A 20,640-nucleotide genomic window follows, 5' to 3' on the forward strand; every position below is an offset into this window, starting at 1 on the left:
TGGGGTAAAAATGCCACATGCCCCTGTGCGTGCTCATGCAAACACACACACACACACACACACACACACACACACACACACACACTCTGAAATGACCATATCAGAATTTGTATAAGTTGTACACAGGTACCTTGTCATTCCAGAGAACTTTTGGACATACTTTAACTATAGAGTGTTTAACTTCTGTCCAGTTTTTATGAGAGATCAAAGCCTTAAACCTGTCTAGATAAAAACTGAAATTTCACAAACATATTTTGCTTTAAGTGTTTCAGTTAAAGGTGATCTAAGCAAACTGGACAAAAGTTCATTTTGTTTAGCTTTTTAAAGTAACAATTCAGAAAATGATTAATTCTCTGCATATTGTAATGTGCCATCACTTGTATTAATACTAGAAAATCCTGTAAGACATAGTTTTACATATGTGAAATGTAGGTGAGCAGTAGGAAGACCGACATATCACCTGGTTAATAGCTGACTTTCATCAGATTTGGAGGTACTAGTTGGATGAATAATAATTAAAATACATACAGTACCTAATCGCTGCCTGTCTGTCGGTAGTGCTAATTGCTGTCATTGAAAAGACTGAATTGTTTAAAAAAAAAGAGAGAGAAAGAGAAAGTCATTCTTCATTGAAGCTATCTCCCTGTATCATTGGGAGCCTATTTTTAGTACCTATAGAAGTCATGATTTTTGAATTTATTAGGGGCTGTGATGAATGATAAAACAAATCATCCATTTACATATCTTGACACTGCTTTGGAGAATACTTATTTCTTACAAGCAAGTGTCACATTGTATATAAAAGCTGGCTAATTGTGTGCTAATCTTCTGCATTATCTAGAACTCTCTGATGTGGTGTTCTATCAATGGTAATATTAATTTTACTTATTTCAAATGTATGAAATATCTTCTAAAACCCTATTCCTTTTATAATTTCTACTCTTACATTGTATCATTTTGCATTCAACTGCTAATTAAGATTAGGAGAGCACATTATAGAATATGTATCCATTTTAAACCATCAAGCTTTTGTAATGCATGAAAAATACTAATATTTTATCCATTTTAAATGTAAAAAGAGAGAAAGCATTTAAGAACATTACTAGATGTTATGTTTGTTTTCATGTTTTTTTTTTCCTACACAGTTCAATAGTTTCATTGATCTACTGTTTCTTACAAAAATCTGCCATGCTTTGTGAACTTCACTTTCTAATCTCATACAGCAACCCTTCCTTTATGTTATTCCTGCTCTCCCTGGTCCCAGAACAGTAGGGTTGCCTTGACAAATCTATTCAAAAGCCATTCCTCGGCCTTTATTGGTGGGGACTGGGGCCTTTGAAATTCTCTCCTCACTGCAACACAGCTGACATCTTCTTCCAGACAGAATGAATTAAGGAAATACAATAAGACACTTGATCTACCAGTCAAGGATCTTTCCATAGTGAGGACGGATTCCATGGTGCACAACCAGGGCAGCAAGCATCTAAAAATACACAATACATGCTTGTTTACCAGAATAGCAATCACCGATTTTTCCAAAATGATTGATGGGATGATTTCTTTTAAAATAAAATCTGTCTGGAAATTCATTGTGTGTGTGTGTGTGTGTGTGTGTGTGTGTGCGTGTGTGTTGAGAAATTGTTTAAAAACCATATGGGGATAATCACATATTTTCAGCCTGACTTCAAATACCAACTTAAAATGTATAGAAGGGATATTGATTATTTTACTTATCTGAATTGTAAATTATCGTTACCTTACATTGTTACTATTAAAAATTACCTAATTTTTAATATTGAAGGCTTTGTGTCCATAGACACACAGCTACAACTCACCAGATGGTGATTCTTTATAACTATTTTGATACAGCCTTCATTAAAGCAAGTCAAAGTAAAAATTAAAAGATAGTATCCTTATATGTGTCAGATTTTGAGGAGTAAATGCAAAATCAGTTTATTACACAAAGAATATAGTTTAAAAAGTGGTTATTCTTTCTTATGTTAATATTTACTTTATCTAAAAGTTAAAAATTGATACTTTTTTTTCATTTTCTCTTAATTATAATCTCTTTATTTGTTTACTTCTTGACCATCTAAACTTCTCTTGGAAATATATTGCATCATGGTTCATGGAAGGTTACATGTCATTTTTTTTTTTTGAAATGGGATCTCCCTCTGTTGCCTAGGCTGGAGTGCAGTGGCGCAATCTCAGCTCACTGCAACCTCCTGCACCCGGGTTCAAGCCATTCTCCTGCCTCAGCCTCCCAAGTCCCTGGGACTACAGGCATGCACCACCATGCCCGGCTAATTTTTGTATTTTTAGTAGAGAAAGGGTTGTTGGCCAGGCTGGTCTTGAACTCCTGACATCAAATGATCCGCCTGCCTCAGCCTCCCAAAGTGCTGGGATTACAGGTGCAAGCCACCGCCCCCAGCCCTTACATGTCATCTTAGTATCAGCACAGATGATTTGCTGACTTATAAAACAAACAAACAAAAACTTTTTCACAGTCATGTTAATTATGAATAATTACTGTTTACGTAAGAAAAACATGTTAAGTGTTTGGAAAATAAACTGAATACATTCTAGTGGTTGATTTTATAGAATAAATTAATGTCTTCCTACAAATTTGGTCTCGGCTTAAATTATATTTCAACAATATTGTCTCTATTACATTGCAGAACTGTTGTAATTGGGTCTCTAGCTCTGAACCATTAGATACATCAGTGGAGTCCATGCTACCTGATTGCCCCCGGGTCTCAGCAGGTATGTGTTTGATGAGAGATACATGATTGTTGTTGTTTTTAAAGGTGAAAAATATACTAATGAAATGTAGTATTCTATTTTATGAATTGGTTTGCTTTTATCCTTGAGTTGTTGGATGAATTACTGGTAATGTTATACATGGTTCTAATCTACCACCACAAATTTATTAAGTAGCTTAAAATGCTTACCAACAAACTCAGTAAGATGAATAGGTGAAATAATTCGAGAGTAGCATAGACAACTGCTGTTGAAGCTTAGGGAGATAAGGAATATATACATAAATAACTAAACAAGGATTGGGCAGACATACAGGATTTTCATAGGATATATGTCTCTGATTGAGTTCCAACTCAATGATATGACAGGCAGTCAAGGATGTTGTGTGTCCTAGAGACTTTTGAAAAAAAAATTCATGCAAAGATTTTAGTTGGTTCTTGTGTTAGACTCTGGACTGTGCGAAAACATACAAGATGGCATCCTATGCAAAGGAGACAGCAATTAAAGGAGCAGCAGCAGGAATGGATCTAAAGATGTCCGCAGGGAACAAAGGCAAGACTGCCTTGCCTATTTAAAGGGAGGAGGTGAAGAGGTGAGCACCTCAGGAGTATTTGGGCTATCTAGGAAGTTTAAGGATAGCACTGACTTCCAGCCCGAAGTCTTTGTATGTGACCATTAGGTAAGAAGAGAGAGTGACATTTATAAGCTTTCTGGTTTTGACTTTCATAGTTCTCAATAAAGTGAGCAATGGCATCTCGTTATAACTGATAACAGAACTATGAGCTTACTCTGGCCATGGGTATTGGAGAATGGGTAAAAGTTTGGAACACAAACTACTTTATGTTAACAATCGTAAGTGACAGCTAATCACTGAATACTTAAAGTTGAAAATACGTTTACATATTTGAAGGAAATAATTTGGAGAATATTTCAGATTCTAGGTCCAAAACTATTGTTATAACTAAACATCACTATTATTAATACCTAAACTTCAACTGAGCTTCACTATCATCATAGCTGAATTTTATAAGTCTATAAGTCAGGGTTCAACCACAGAGACAGAACCACTAGACGATGTATATGCTGCTATACACACACACACAGACAGACAGACATATATACACACATATACCCAGACACATATGTGTATATATATGTGTGTGTGTTCTTATATTTTATACAATCACTTTTCATTATTTATGTAGTTATATTCTGTGACATCACTAAAAGCACTGAATTAGCAAATAATCATTGCTCTTAGATGAAATACAAGGCCAGGTTCCTGCGAGCTTCTGGTCACATTTTTGTCAACCAATCAATATGTAAACTTGGTTTATGTGTTTTCTGTTTAATGATACCCTATTTAATATATATTGTTGATTCATTAACATTGAGCTCATGGCCAGCAGTACTGTAACTCGTGCCTGAATGAAGCTTATCTAACACATATTTTCTCCATAAGGCATACACTACACAGCACTTCAGCACTACATGTGTGCGCTATTGTAAACAGTGAAACCCAAAAAGGCACAAAGGTAGAAAAATATGGTACTAAATAGTCCATTAATAGGACACTTGTTTATAATGTAAGATCTGAAACAAGAAGGCAGAGCATGACCTTGTTCAACCTTAATTAAGAATGGATGACTCAAATTTTTCTCCACCCTGCACATGTGCATTTTACAAATAACTGCAAAAGGCGCTTGAGTATGGATTTTAGGGTTACGAATAAATTTTAGTGAGTAGGTGAATTTTCACATTTAGAATCCACAAATAAAGAAGATAAACTGCATATAGGAAAGGATTTGTCACTGGGATTTTACCTGAGACTGGTTAAGCGATCTCTGTAAGGATGTTGACCTTATATCTGATGGAGGAGCTTGAATTCACAGAGCAGGGAGTTGGTAAGGGAAGATAAATGTAAAGCAGCAGAGAACAACAATGAGCTAGAACCCATAAGCAAGAGTCAGAGTCCAGGAAGATACGCTTAAACCCATATCAGTTGTTTTTTTTTCCCCAGAGTCTTGCTTTATTGCCCAGGCTAGAGTGCAGTGGTGCAATCTTAGCTCACTGCAGCCTTTATCTCCAGGGCTCAAACGATCCTCCCACTTCAGCCTCCCAGGTAGATAGGACTACAGGCACACACCACCATGCTCAGCTAATTTTTTTATTTTTAGTACAGATGAGGTCTCACTGTGTTGCCCAGGCTGGTCTTGAACTCTTGAGCTCAAGCAGTCCTCCCACCTTGGCCTTGCAAAGTGCTGAGATTACAGGCATGAGCCACCACACCCAGCCCATATCAGCTCTTGCTGCTTTTGTCTTTGTTGGTGCAGATGTTCTGTAGAAGCCCTGTGCCCTTTGTCATGGAGCTAAACACATGCACCAGCTCCAGGAGTCAGAGATGCTGAAGGAGAATTCATGGGAAGGTGGAGCAGATGCGCTCCTAGCTATTGCCTCACAACACAAGGCAAGCCAGCAGATAAGTGACAACATGTGTGAACTAGAAATAGCTGCTGCTTCACTTTTCCCCTCCAAATTTTCCACCAAAAAAAAATCTCCTTTGTGTACCATCCTAACCAGAAACAGACAGGAAAGGGATTCTGGGAAATGTAGTTCAACCTAACCAAATTGACACATTCAAAAGCCACCACAGTCCACCTTTTGCCAAGTTGGCATTCATGTACATCTCCTCAAAATAGACTTATTCTCCAAATAAAGGCATTAATATTAAGAAAATCATGCTTCCGCTAAATATGATACAGCCATTGAAATGTACAATAGAAAACAAACTACAATCGAAAGAAAACACACTAACCCCTTCCCTAGAAGAGGGAACAAAATCCCTTAATTGTCCTTTGCTGATATTCTTTCTTCTCACCCTTGGTACCTATAATTTAAATATCAGAAATAAAAGTTAATTACTTTTGACAGTGCATTATATTAGATGGTAAGGGAATAAGAGAACATGAAAACAAAAATATTTTGCTTATATGCATATACAAAAATATTCATATCAAAATAAATACTACTACATGCTTTATTTTTACAACCAATTATGTACTTATAGCTGGTATTTATAACTACCTTTTTCTGCTACCCATTTAGTACAGATGTACCTCAAATATATTGGGAGATCCATTCTATACAACTGCAATAAAGCAGATATTTAATGGCATCTAAAATGGTGAATCCTTCACAGAAGGATTTCAAGTAACTTTGCCCCAGATTCATCAGAGGAATCAATGTCTCTGGCATCTATAGCCTTATAAAATGTATTTCTTAAAATGAGACTTAAAAGTTGAAATTACTCTTTGTTCCATGACTTACAGAATGGATGTTGTGTTAGCAGTCATGAAAACAACATGAATCTCCTTGTGTATCATCAGAGCTCTTGGAAGACCAGATCTGTTGTCAAGGAGCAGTAATTGAAATGAATCTTTTCTGAGCAGTAGGTCTTAATGTCAGGCATAAAATCTACAGTGAACCATGCTATAAACAGATGTGCTGTCATCCAGGCTTTGTTTTGCCACTTATAGAGAGCATAGGTACAGGAGATTTAGCATAATTCTTAAAGACCCTAAGGCTTTTGGAATGGTAAATGAGCATTGGCTTCACCCCAAATCATCAGTTTCATTATCCCGTAACAAGAGAATCAGCCTGTCCCTTGAAGCTTTGAAGCCAAACATTGACGTCTCCTCTCTAGTTATGAAAGTCCTAGAAGGCCATCATTTTCTTCCAGTAGAAAGCTGTTTTGTCTACATTGAAAATGTGTTGTTTCATGTAACTACACTCATCAATGGTCTCAGCTAGATCTTCTGGATAACTTGCTGCAGCTTCTACATCAGCACTTGTTGCATCACCTTGCACTTTTATGTTACAGAAATGGCTTCCTTCCTTCCTTAAATCTTTTGAACCAACTTCTGCTAGCTTCCAACTTTTCTTCTGTACCTTCCTCACCTCTCAGCCTTCATAGAATTGAAGGGAATTAGGACCTTGCTCTGTTTTAGGATTTGGCTTAAGGGAATGTTGTGGCTGGTTTGATTGTCTAACCAGACCACTCAGACTTTCTCCAGATCAACAATAAAGCTGTTTAGCTTTCTTATCATTCATATGTTCACTAGAGTAGCACTTTGAATTTCCTCAAGAACTTTTCTTTTGCATTCACTACTTGGCTAACTGTTTAGGGCCTAAATTTCAGCCCATCTTGGCTTTTGACATGCATGCCATCTTAAGCTGAATCATTTTTAGCTCTTGATTTAAAATGAGAGATAGGCAACTCTTCCTTTCACCTGAATTCTTGAAGGCCATTGTAGAGTTATTCATTGGCCTCATTTCAATATTATCGTGTTTCAAGGAACAAGGGAGGCACCAGGAGAGGGATAGGGACAGGAAAACTGCTCAGTTGGTAGAGCAGTCAAAACACCTTTATCAATTAAGTTCATTGTCTCCTATGGGTGCAGTTTGTGGCACCTCAAAACAATTACAATAGTAACATCAAAGATGTCTGATCAAGGCTGGGTGTGGTGGTTCATACCTGTAATCCCAGTATTTTGGGATGCCAAGGTAAGAGGATTGCTCAGAGCCAGGAGTTTGATACAAGCCCAGCTACAAAGCAAGACCCTGTCTCTACAAAAAAAAAAAAAAAAATTACATTAGCCAAGCATGGTGTTGCAAACCTACAGTCCTGGCTACTCAGAAGGCTGAACAAGAGGATCACTTGAGCCTAAGAGTTCAAAGCTACAGTGAGCCAGTGAACTATGATTTCACTGCTACACTCCAACCTAGAAGACAGAACAAGACCCTGCCTCTTAAAAAAAGAAAGAAAGAAATCACTAATCACAGATCACCATAACAAATGATAATAATGGAAAAGTTTATTGGCACAGAGAGGCACAAAGTGAGAATATGCTGTTGGAAAAACGGTGCCGACAGACTTGCTTGACAGCAGCGTTGTCAGAAAACTCGCATTGGTTTAAAAAACAAGCAGTCTGTGAAGTGCAATAAACTGAAACACAATGAAATGAGGTGTGCCTGTATTCCCTTTGTTCTCAGCAAGCACTTTAGTTGGTCAAGATTCTTTGCCTGGTGAAATGACCCACACCTTCATTCTCAAAGAGTCTGGGCCATTAGCAGTCCTGCCTGAATTAGATGATCATAGTCTGCTATTGACTGTAGTTACAGAAAGTACTTACAGGTACTCTAGAGCATTTCCTGCATTACAGAGATATTACTTATTACCCATTGTGCAGTAGCAACTCAGTTTTCCCTTGGAAATCAGGATTTATCACCCATTCAGTATTGTGCTCCCATCCAGTACATCCATGTCCTGTTGATTCGGTGGCATAAGAAGACCAAAGTGGCAAGACTGCAGTCTCAACTTCCAATTCAAAGGAATTATTGTTATGTCACCAAATGGAAACATTTCTCCTTTTTGAAAATAAGACCTTTAGACCAGCGGAGTCTAAAGTCAGGAGCATGGGAAGCAAGATCTCCACTGGTAGATCACTAAGGGTAATGGGTAAAGAAGGCAGTCCTATATTTGTGCCTTTATTCCCAGATTTGGGGCAAAGAGCAACATATATTAACTGCTGACTTAGAGAAAAGTTCGTATTTGGAGGATATTGTCCAACCACACAAGGTTTTGTCACCTAACAGGCACAGCTGAGTCTTCAAAAGGTCATTTCAGCATTCTGTGAAGCCTGCTGCTTAAGGATAATGGGGAACATGGTAAGAGCCGTGAATGATGGCAAACCTCAGGCTCTCTCTTGTCCTCTAGCTTGCTCACTGTGATGGAAGCCTGCTGCCAGGTTGTAAGCTGCCCTGTGGAGAGGGCCACACAGCAAGGAACTGGTATCTCAGGCCAAAAGCCAGGGAGGACCTGAGGTCCACCAACAGCCATGTGAGTGACCTTGGAAGAAGATTCTCCCCAAGTTGAGCTTTGAAATGACTACAACCCCAGCCAACACCTTCATTGTAGTCTTGTGAGAGATCCTGAGCTAGCATCACTCAGCTGTGTTCAGATTTATGACCCACAAAAACTGTGAGATGATAAATGTACATTGTTTTAAGCTGCCAAGCTTTCAAGTTATTTGACCCACAGCAGTAGATAATTAATGCAACAGGCTTAAACTTTAACTCAGGTGGTTGCACAAGCCTATGCAGAAACAACCTTAAACCTTTTCTGAGGCTAAAGCCTTGTAAGGCTCCTCTTATCCCTGATACCTTAGGGTTTGAAAGCATGGCTTTCTAAAGATGCACTCAAATGCTCATTGACGACAATTTGTTCCTACCCTTGCTCCCCCACTGATTAGACTTTGCTGCTTTGGTGACCTTATCGTATAGTTTGAAATCAGGTAGTATGATGCCTCCAGATTTGTTCGTTTTGCTTAGTCTTGTTTTGGCTATGCAGGCTCTTTTTGGTTTCATGTGAATTTTAGAATTGTTTTTTACAGTTTTGTGAAGAATGATGGTGGTATTTTGATGGATAGTGCATTGCATTTATAGATTGCTTTTGGCAGTATGGTCAATTTTCACAGTATTGATTCTACCCATCCATGAGCATGGGATGGGCTTCCATTTGTTTGTGTTGTCTTATGATTTTTTTCAGCAGTGTTTTGAAGTTCTCCTTGTAGAGTTCTTTGGACTTCTTGGTTGGGTATAATCATAACTATTTTATTTTATTTTTTGCAGCTGTTGTCAAAGGGACTGAGTTCTTGATTTGATTCTCTGCTTGGTTGCTGTTGATGTATAGAAGAGCTAATGATTTATGTACATTGATCTTTTACCTGAAACTTTGCTGAATTCCTTCATCAGTTCTAGGAGCTATCTAGAGAAGAGTTTAGGGTTTTCAAGGTAAACAATCATATTGTCAGCAGTGACAGTTTGACTTCGTCTTTAACAATTTGAATGTCCTTTGTTTCTTTCTGTTTTCTGATTGCTCTGGCTAGGATTTCCTGTACTATGTTTAAGAGGAGTGGTGAGAGTGGGCATCCTTGCTTTGTTCCAGTTCTCAGAGGAAATGCTTTCCACTTTTCTCCATTCAGTATTACGTTGGCTGTGGGTTTGTCAGAGATGGCTTTTATTACATTAAGGTATGTTCCTTGTATGCCAGTTTTGCTGAGAGTTTTAATTATAAAACGGTGCTGGAATTTGTCGAATGCTATTTCTGCATCTATTGATATGATATGATTATGTGATGTTTGTTTTTAATTCTGTTTATGTGGTGTATTACATTGATTGACTTGCGTATGTTAAACCATCCCTGCATCCCTGGCATGAAACCCACTTGATCATGGTGGATAAGCTTTTGCTTATGTTGTTGGATTCAGTTAGCTAGTATTTTGTTAAAGATTTTAGCATCTATGTTTACCAAGAGTATCAGTCTGTAGTGTTTGTTTTGCGTTATTTCCTTTCCTGGTTTTGGTATTGTAGTGATGCTGGCTTCATAGGATGAATTAGGCAGAGTTCCTTCTTTCTCATTCTTATGGAATAGTGTCAAAAGGATTGGTACAAATTCTCTTTGAATGTCTGTTAGAATTCTGTTGTGAATCCATCTGGTCCTGGACATTTTTTTTTTGGTAATTTTTTTATTACCATTTCAATCTCACTGCTTGTTATTGGTCTGTTCAGGGTATCTAGTTTTCCTTATTTAAACTAAGAGGATTGTATTTTTCCAGGAATTTATCTATCTCTTCTAGGTTTTCTAATTTATGTGCATAAAGATGTTTATAATAGCCTTGAATGATCTTTTGTATTTCAGTGGTGTCAGTTATAATATCTCCTGTTTTGTTGCTTAGTGAGGTTATTTGGATTTCTCTCTTCTTTTCTTGGTTAATCTTACCAATGGTCTATTTTATTTATCTTTTCAATCAGCTTTTTGTTTCATTTATCTTTGTATTGTTTTCTTTTGTTTCAATTTGATTTTGTTCTGCTCTGAGCTTGATTATTTTCTTTCTTCTGCTGGGTTTAGGTTTTATTTGTTCTTATTTCTCTAGTTCCTTGAGGTGTGACCTTAGAATGTCAGTTTTTACTCTTTCAGTCTTTTTGATATAGGTGTTTAGGGCTATGGACTTTTCTCTTAGCACCACCTTTGCTGTATCCCAGAGATTTGGTAAGTTGTTTCATTATTGTTCAGTTCAAAGAATTTTTTAATTTCCATTTTGATTTCATTTTTAACCCAGTACTCATTCAGGAACAGGTAATTTAATTTCCATGTATTTGCATGGTTTTGAAGGTTCCTTTTGGAGTTGATTTTCAGTTTTATTCCACTGTGGTCTGATTGAATGCTTGATATAATTTCAATTTTCTTAAGTTTATTGAGGCTCATTTTATAGCCTATCATATGGTCTAGCTTAGAGAAAGTTCCATGCGCTGTTAAATAGAATGTGTATTCTGTGGTTGTTGGATGAAATATTCTGTATATATCTGATGAGGCCATTTGTTCCAAGGTATAGTTTAAATCCATTGTTTCTTTGTTGACTTTCTGTCTTGATGACCTGTCTAGTGCTGTCAGTGGAGTATTGAAGTCCCCCACTATTTTTGTATTGCTATCTATCTCATTTTTTAGGTCTATTAGTAATTGTTTTTATAAATTTGGGAGCTCCAGTGTTAGATGCATATATATGTTTAGGACTTTACTGTTCGACAAGGCCTTCTACCATTATATAATATCCCTCTTTGTCTCTTTTAACTGCTGTTGCTTTAAAGTTTGTTTTGTCTGATAGAAAAATAGCTACCCCTGCTCGCTTTTGGTGTCCATTTGCATGAAATGTCATCCATCGTCTACCAATTTACTTTAAGTTTATGTGAGTCTGTATGTGTTAGGTAGGTCTCCAGAAGGCAGCAGATAGTTGGTTGGTGAGTTCTTACCCATTCTGAGATTCTGTATCTTTTAAGTGAAACAATTAGGTCATTTTATTCCATGTTAGTATTGAAATGTGAACTATTGCATTCCTTCTGCTCTTTGTTCCCTGTGTACTTGTTTTTTTTTTTTTTTACTTTTGCTTTTTAACTTGTATTTTTATTTTGTAGGTCCTGTGTGATTTAAGCATTAAAGAGGTTCTGTTTTGATGTGTTTTCAGAATTTCTTTAAAGATTTAGAGCTCCTTTTAGCAGTTCTTACAGTGGTGGCTTGGTAATGGTGAATTCTTTCAGCATTTGTCTGAAAAAGACTGTATCTTTTATATGTGATGCTTTGTTTCACTGGTTACAGAATTGCTAGCTGATCATTGTTTTGTTTGAAGAGGCTAAATAAAGATAGGGCCCCAATGGCTTCTGGCTTGTAGGGTTTCTGCTGAGAAATCTGCTGTTAATCTGATAGGTTTTTCTTTTCTTTCTTTCTTTCTTTTTTTTTTTTTTCAAGACAAACTCTTGCCCTGTGGCCAGGCTGGAGTATAATGGCAGGATCTCGGCTCACTGCAACCTCCGCCTCCCGGGTTCAAGCGATTCTCCTGCCTCAGCTTCCTGAGTAGCTGGGACTACTGGCACATGCCACCACACCCAGCTAATTTTTTGTATTTTAGTAGAGATGGGGTTTCACCATTTTGGCCAGGATTATCTGAATCTATTGACTTCATGATCCACCTGCCTCAGCCTCCCAAAGTGCTGGGATTACAGGCGTGAGCCACCATGCCCAGCCTCTGATAGGTTTTTCTTTATATGTTACCTGGTGCTTCTGTCTTATGGCCCTTAAGATTCTTTGCTTCATCTTAACTTTAGATAACCTGATGACAATGTGCCTAGGCAATGATCTTTTTGCAATGAATCTCCTGGGTGTTCTTTGTGCATCTTGTATTTGGATGTCTAGGTCTCTCACAAGGCCGGGGAAGTTTTCCTCAATTATTCCCCAAACATGTTTTCCAAGCTTTTAGAATTATCTTCTTCAGGAACACCAATTATTGTTAGGTTTGGTCATTTAACATAATCCCAGACTTCTTGAAGGCTTTGTTCATATTTTCTTATCCTTTTTTCTTTGTCTTTTTTGGATTGGGTTAATTTGAAGACGTTGTATTGGGTTAATTCAAAGACCTTATCTTTGAGCTCTGAATTTCTTTCTTCTGGTTGTTCAATTCTATTGCTGAGATTTTCCAGAGCATTTCACATTTCTAAAAGTGTGTCCAAAGTTTCCTGAATTCTTGATTGTTTTTTCTTTAAGCTATATTTCCTTGAATATTTCTCCCTTCATTTCTTGTACTGTTTTTTTTAATTTCCTTGTATTGGGCTTCACCTTTCTCTGGTACCTCCCTGATTAGCTTAATAACTGACCTTCTGAATTCTTTTTCAGATAAATCAGGGCTTTCTTCTTGGTTTGGATCCATTACTGGTGAACTAGTGTGATTTTTGGGGGGTGTCGACAAGCCTTGTTTTGTTGTATTACCAGAGTTAGTCTTCTGGTTCCTTCTCATTTTGGTAGGCTCTGTCCAAGGGAAGGTCTAGAGCTAAAGGCTTTCATTTAGATTCTTTTGTCCCGTGGGTGTTCCCTTGATATACTACTCTCCCCCTTTTCCTAGGGATGTGGTTTCCTATGAGCCAAACAGCAGTGATTATTGTCTCTCTTCTGGGTCTAGCCACCCAGCTAGTCCACCTGGTTCCGGGCTGATACTGGGGGATGTCTGTATAGGGTCCTGTGATGTGAACTGTCTGTGGGATTCTCAGCCATGGATACCAGCACCTGTTCCAATGGAGGTGGCGGTACGAGGTGTGCCATGAACTCTGTAAGGGATCTTAGCTTTGGTGGTTTAATGCTTTATTTTTGTGCTTGTTGGCATCCTGCCAGGAGGTGGCGCTTTCCAGAGAACATCAGCTGTCGTAATAGCCAGAGGGACCGGCAGTGGGCAGGGCCCTAGAACTTCCAAGATTATATGCCCTTTGCCTTGAGCTACCGAGGTGGGGAGGAAAGGACCATCATATGGGGCAAGGCTACGCGTGTCTGAGCTCGAACTCTCCTTGGGTGGGTCTTGCTGTGGCTGCTATGGGGCCTGAGGGTGAGATTCCCAGGTCACTGCAGTTGTGTACCTAGAAGGTTTATAGTTGCCTCTGCTGAGTCATGCAGTTGTCAGGGAAGTGAGGGAAAGCCAGCAGTCACACACCTCACCCAGCTCCCACATAAATTGAAGGGCTGGTGTCATTCCCACCATGCCCCCCACAACAGCTCCGAGTCTGTGTGCAGGAGGAGGGCAAAGCAGGCTTGGAAAGTTGCCCCGGGTTACTTGCCTCCCAGCTGCAAAAGAAAAGGGCTTGGTTCTTCCCCTGCCTGTGGAGTCTGTACATCGGATTTGCACCCTTCCCCGAGTTCTGGCCAGGAGGCTTCTCACCCTGTTCAAATGGTTACAAAGTTCAGCTAGAGATTTTCTTCTCTATGTGGAATTTTACCCCCTGCTCCTCTGGCCACCCTCCTGATGGATCCCTGTGGTGCCAGTCAGGTATGGCCTACTAGGGGACCCAGTGATCTCCCAGAGCCTTTCTGCTGCTTCCTCTACCCCTGTATTTTGCTCAGCTCTCTAAATTGACTCAACTCCAGATAAGGTCAGAAAGGTCTCCCACAAACAGACCTTCGTTTTCTCCAGTGTGGGTATGTGTTCAGGAGTGGAGGCTCTTCCTTTCCCACTTCTGCAATTGGGACACTCACAGTCTTTGCTGTATCTCCCAGGTCCTTTAGGACCAGTCCACTTCCTTCAGGGTGTCTGTGGTTCCTTTAGGATTCAATCTGGAGCTAGAATTCACAATGCAAGCCTGCATGCTGCTCTGTCCAGAGCTGCAATCTAGTCCTGACTCCCATCAGCCGTGATGATCTTGCCTCCTCTAAAGACCAGTTCTCACTCTATGTATAGTATTTTCTACTCATAAAATTGGCCAGTTAAGGATACTGTTATTCAGAGAATGATGTATCAGTTAAGAAGATCTATATTTATTTTATTGTCCATATTTTAATTATTTATTATAAAGTGGCAACAGTAAATATCTGCCTCACTTATCTTGTATAAATAAGAGGACAATTTGTATATTTTCAGAGGAACACTTTGAATTCGTCAGAAGAAAGACACTGAAAAATTCCACAGGGTACTATATATTCCCATTAGGTATTTTAAACTTTAAGGCTATAATTTAAAACTATTATTGATTATTTTAATTCTGTAGGACTGAAAAGGCATTTGCAGAAATACTGTCTTTGATTTTCCTGTTTCTATTTCTATTTATAGAGAACAAATAACTTATTTATTTAGGCTTTCCTATGTTGTCTGGGACATTGATAAGGATCACAAAATATTATACAAAAATCAGAGCCACAGAAAGATGATAGAAAATATAGTGAATAAGTTAAAAGGAAAACTAATAGTTGAAAGAAAAATATTCATAGGACATAGAAATATGGAAGCAATAAAACTGAAAAAGACATTGGGTAGCAGTTAGATAAAATTAGAAATGATGTGCTGCTCCCCCAAAATACTCCATTTAATTTTTGACTGTGTATGAGGAGGTATTCTGTCAGGGTAAGAGGAAAGGAAAATATAAATGAAAAGAGACAAGGTTATAGAGCACTGATATCTTCTGACTTCTTACAAGTCAGCACAGTTTGCTTTGGCTGGTGCATGAATGACAAGATACTCTGCTAGATTGGTTCTACCTGGGGCTGTGTTTGGAGGGGTGCTGCTGCTAAGGCATACATACTTTCAGCCCCCTCCAGATGTGCTCCCTAAGTGCCTTTGAGTATGCCCATTCAGTCTTCATTCAGTGAGTAGTAGTTGTGTACAAGACATTGCTCTGGGTACCAAGGATACAGCAGTGAATTTAAATGGATGAAAGTCCCACACATAGCTTACCTTCTAGTAAGGGAGACAAACACTAATCAAGATAAGTTTAAAAAGTAGATGGGATGTCAGAAGTTTATTGTCTGTCTCCCCTATTAGAATGCAAGCTCCATGTAGGAGAAAATAAAAAGCAGGAAGGGAGGACTCGAAGAATGTGTTTCTGGAAGAGAGGGTAAGAATTTTGAGACCCATTTACCAGCCCTTTAAGATTTATGGTAACCATAAAGCAGAGTTACCAGCAAATTATTATTATTCCCCTGCTCCTGAAGTGGCTGTAGGAAAGTATAGCATGTGTGCAGCACTCTAGGCATCACAGACAAGGTTACTTATATCCAAATGTAGATGGACAGAGTCTTGCAACATCACATGCCTCCTGTCTGACCTGAATGGTGAGGGGATCTTGACATGCCTTTGGCCACTTTGTACCAGGCACACAGGATGAAAAGCTCTACCTTACAGTGTCATTTTTTTGCAGGCTATTGAGGAAAAACCTGAACTAGATTCACTAAAACTATGTTGTCTAAAGGCCTGATGCCTGTCAGCATATTTTCTCCCAGAACTTATAAGCATCACATTATTCTTTGCCCCTACTATAGCTTAGATGGGCATTTCTCTATTATTTCAGCTTTCCTAGAACACTTGGTATAAATCCAGGCACTTCAAAATTAGAAAGATAACAGAATACAGTAAATGCATTTAAAAAAAAAAAAAAAAAAAGAGGAAGAAGAAGAGGAAAGGAAAAGGAAAACAACCAAGCATAGTAGATTCTTCTGGGTTAAGAATTAAACTTGAGAAGTTCCTCTATTTAGATGGTCCTTTCTTGGGTTTGGATGTGAAGAAGGGGACCATCAATCATATGTACCTAACTGCTAAGCCCTGTTTTCTCACCAGAACATGAAGTGGAAATTTAGCAATTACGAGGTGAATTTGAATTGTAGACAGCCTGCAAATGTAACCCGAATTTTTATTTGCTTAAATAGTCCAAATTGACTGTTTGCACTGACTAAACTTACTGAGTATTTGCTAAATAGTCACTTCACTTTATTGCCGAAAATACCTCTTGAGGATGTGACACTAAGTTATATCTCTTCTTTGTTAGTGAATAATCACTTCCTCCTAAAGATAGCAATGAAAAATCAACAGTAATTGCCTGTAGAATGTGGTGGCACTCAGAATGTGTAGGCAAATTGAGTTGTCTAATATGTTTTTAGACACAGCTCAAATTAATTAGGTAATTGAAAATCTATAATTTGCCTTGTAAACATATCTTAAAATTCAAGGCATATTAGCATATATGATACTGTACCACTTTTGAGTGTGTGTACTGCTCAAGAAGCATAGCATTCCTGTTTGCATTCAAAAGTTATTCTAATTCTTTAAGTGATGTTTTCATGAACTAAATAACACTTTTCAGACAGTTTTTTTTTTTTTTTTTTTTTTTTTTTTGAGGCAGAGTTTCGCTCTTGTTACCCAGGCTGGAGTGCAATGGCGCGATCTCAGCTCACCGCAACCTCCGCCTCCTGGGTTCAGGCAATTCTCCTGCCTCAGCCTCCCGAGTAGCTGGGATTACAGGCACGCACCACCATGCCCAGCTGATTTTTTCTATTTTGAGTAGAGACAGGGTTTCACCATGTTGACCAGGATGGTCTCGATCTCTTGACCTCGTGATCCACCCGCCTCGGCCTCCCAAAGTGCTGGGATTACAGGCTTGAGCCACCGCGCCCGGATTCAGACAGTTTTTATTGCTGTAGAATTAACCTTGTAGCTTTTCATTATCAGTTCCTCTATTCAGTGTTGTATGCTACCTTATAATTCTTAGTTAATGTAAGGGATGAGTATTGTAAAAGTTGACCACCAGGAACTCTGTGTTTTCAGTTTATCATTGATAATAAATAGTTGGAATCAGGAACTCTAAGGAAGTAATTAATTAGAGAATCATTTAAGATTACATATCTAAATATAATATCTTTATTTATATTGATTACTAGTATATATAATCATTTGCCCTGATTATATATATTTTATCAGGTCCAATATTATCCTGTGACTTTGACTCTTTCAGTTTTCCAGTAATCACAGTGAATATAAGTAGTCTCACTCCAAAAATCTCACTTTAAAAAAATTAAAAATAGCCACCATGTTTTTTTTACAGCTTTCTGAACCAATTTGTGAAAAATCCTTCGAAGAATTTGGCAGTAAAGGTGGCAACTCTCCTTTTCCTGAGCTAACTCTTCTCTTTAAAGATAAATTTTTTTAACTAATTATTTTGGGAATGCTTTTAGATAAATTACTGAATAATAAGAATTTATGTTTGTACTTTAAAGTTTTGAGTTAATATGGAAATACTATTCCTTTTACTCTCCCATAGGACTATCTTTATGGCTCTTAATGCTCTGTCTGTAATTGTTGGAAAAATACGTCAGGGACCAGTGGTACTTTAGACAGACATTTTCATCTTTTGTATCATACATTAAGTCTTCATCTCCCTTTCTATGGCTGTCTTTGCTTCGCTTGCCCTCTGTTAGTTCTGTCTGGGTCACTGCATTGATGGATCTCTCTATGCCTATTGATTGACTCTCTCACCTGCCTTAGTCTCTATGCCATGTCTTCCTGGCTTCCAGTCTCCCTGACCTTAAGACTCTGCCCTTCCAGCCTGTGGAATCACATGTTCCCCAGCCCACATGTTTCTGTTTAACCTTGCCTCACTGTGGTTTGCCTGGGTTCACTTGCCCTTCAGTTCCCTCTGACATGGGCTCTGTGCCTCCCTCAAGCCACAGACTCACGATCTGCTCTCACCAATACATTCTGTGTGCCCCTATGTACACCCGCTCAGCCTGCCCTGTCTGTCTTGTCATAGACAGACTGACAGCAAGTCAGCAGTGATAAATCTGTCTGCATCCCCAAATATTCCCAAAACATACATCTTCAGAGAAACTGCATTGCTTTTTAGAGGTGATTTGGAATATCTAAAATGTATCTTCTTTGGTACTAAAATGAATATTCAAAGTGAGCATTAGGGACTATGCTTAAGCCAAATATTATTTATTTATAAAATCTCAAGATGTTCAGAGTTGATTATCAGCACTTTAAAAGCAGGAGTATAATTTTTTAAGTTTTTGCTATTACGTATTTCTTAAGATATAGTTTCTTTCCAAAGGAAATTAGTTCTATTTAAGGATAAATTTTGAGAAATAATTATTTTGGATTAATGACTTTGTTTGGATTAATGAGTTTGTAGGTGCAAAAAATTAATTTAACTAATATTTGATGTCTAAATGTTCTTTGAGACCTTGTGCTAGCATTTCTGACCGTAGTGCCTGTTAATATCCCCGTCAGCCATACATACATGACCCTAACTATTTGATATATTATACCAATAAGTGAAAAAATCTTTTACCAGCTAGTTTATAGATGTTTTGCATAACTGCATGGCACAATCCTTGATATAATTCAATTGTATTATATAATTTCTTAATTTCTAAAGTGCTATAGAAACAACTTGTTAAAAAAAAAAGTTGGGGCAAAAAAAAACCCCATTTTAAGCTTTTTGTAGCAATGATTTCTATAAATGAGACTTTTTAAGGAGACCCTAAGTTAAAAGTTATAAATAATCTAAAATCAAAATTGGCATGAAGATTCTTTTGTTATTTGCTAATATTTTAGAAATTTTAAGAATGTGAAAATTTTCAGATTTTTTTAAATTTTATTTACTTTTTAAAAATTCTCTTCAAACAAATTTAGTCTTCTACCAATTTTAATGTATGTGAAATAGTAGCTAGACCTCTCCTTCTCAGTTTGCAGATGGAAGGTGATTAAATTTAAAATAAGACATTGTTGGCTGCGTATGATGGCTCATGACTGTTATCCCAGCACTTTGGGAAGCAAAGGTGGGAGGATGGCTTGAGGCCAGGAATTTGAGACCAGCCTGGGCAACATAGTGAGACACCATCTCTACAAAAAAATTTAAAAAATTAGCTAGGCAGGGTAGAGCATGCTTATGGTCCCAGCTACCTGGGAGGCTCAGATGGACAGATCGCTTCAGGCTGGGAGGTTGAGGCTGCAGTGAGCCATGAGTGTGCCACTGTACTCCAATCTGGGCAACAGAATGAGACCCATCTCAAAAATAAAATAAGACATGGTTAATTTAAGGCCACAAATGTAACCAATATGTAGGAAAGCTATTGTATGTGAAATTAGAGGTACTCAGTTTGAATATTGCAGTGGTTTAGATTTTTGCCATATTTTTCTTATGAAGGAGTAATCACTCAGAGTTATTTGTTTTTGCTTTTCTTTAAAAAATATCAAGCATGTAAAAATCAGCATAAGTAGAAAAGCTTAAATTTTTAGATAATCCAAATTTAATTATTTTACCAATTTCTTAATTGTCTTTATTCATACCCCCAAAATTAGAGCCTAATTCCATGTCTTACTCCTACTTTGAGTTATTCCTGATTCTCTTGACGCAAGAAAATAACTGTAAATATTTATTCTTGAATTCCACAGAGTTGTACTGAACACCTAATCTGTATTAGGCACCAATCTAGGCTTCAAGAGTATAAAGAGTATTAGACATGACTTCTGCTCTTAAGGAGCTCACAGTCTCCTAGAAAGAAATCTTGTGTTTATTGCAAAGATTATCTCTGCTCCTAGTCAGAGATGATCATTGCAATGGGTGGTGTGGTTGGGAGTGAGGAAGTAAAGGGCTTATGAGCTCTTTTAGAATCCACGAGTAACTCCTAGTTCACCAACATCCTTTTTTATTAAATGACACTCTAATGTCCTTGAAGAGTTAGTGCATCTTCTGAAAGTATCCACTTTTCTTCCATACTGTCATGAAAACCTGACTTTTTACTCTAGATATTCTGAACAAGCCTATGTTACTTGTCATTTCAAACTCTTTAATAGTAGTATGTCAGCATTTATCAGTAGGATCTTTGGATTTATCATGACCGTGGGAACTTTGTATTTTCCCAAATATGTGGAGAATAATGGCCAGATAAATATCCACAATCACATTGTCTCTAAAATAGGGTAAGGCTAGTATCATCTCATTGGGTTCTATTAAATGAAATAA

The 20,640-nt window shown here is 37.8% G+C and overlaps 1 protein-coding gene across 19 annotated transcripts in view; it reads left to right on the forward strand.

Moving 5' to 3' along the window:
- ARB2A (ARB2 cotranscriptional regulator A) overlaps nt 1-20,640 on the forward strand; it is a 505,249-nt gene that overhangs the window by 340,161 nt on the left and 144,448 nt on the right. For 15 of the 19 annotated variants that reach the window (XM_074383667.1, XM_003920753.4, XM_010340429.3 and 12 more), the window contains one exon: nt 2,679-2,763. In XM_074383667.1, the coding sequence (XP_074239768.1) occupies nt 2,679-2,763 (85 nt within the window). The other 4 variants (XM_074383648.1, XM_074383642.1, XM_074383645.1 and 1 more) reach the window with 4 other exon arrangements.

This window comes from Saimiri boliviensis, chromosome 1, assembly GCF_048565385.1.
Source record: "Saimiri boliviensis isolate mSaiBol1 chromosome 1, mSaiBol1.pri, whole genome shotgun sequence".
NCBI classification, from domain to species: Eukaryota; Metazoa; Chordata; class Mammalia; order Primates; family Cebidae; genus Saimiri; species Saimiri boliviensis.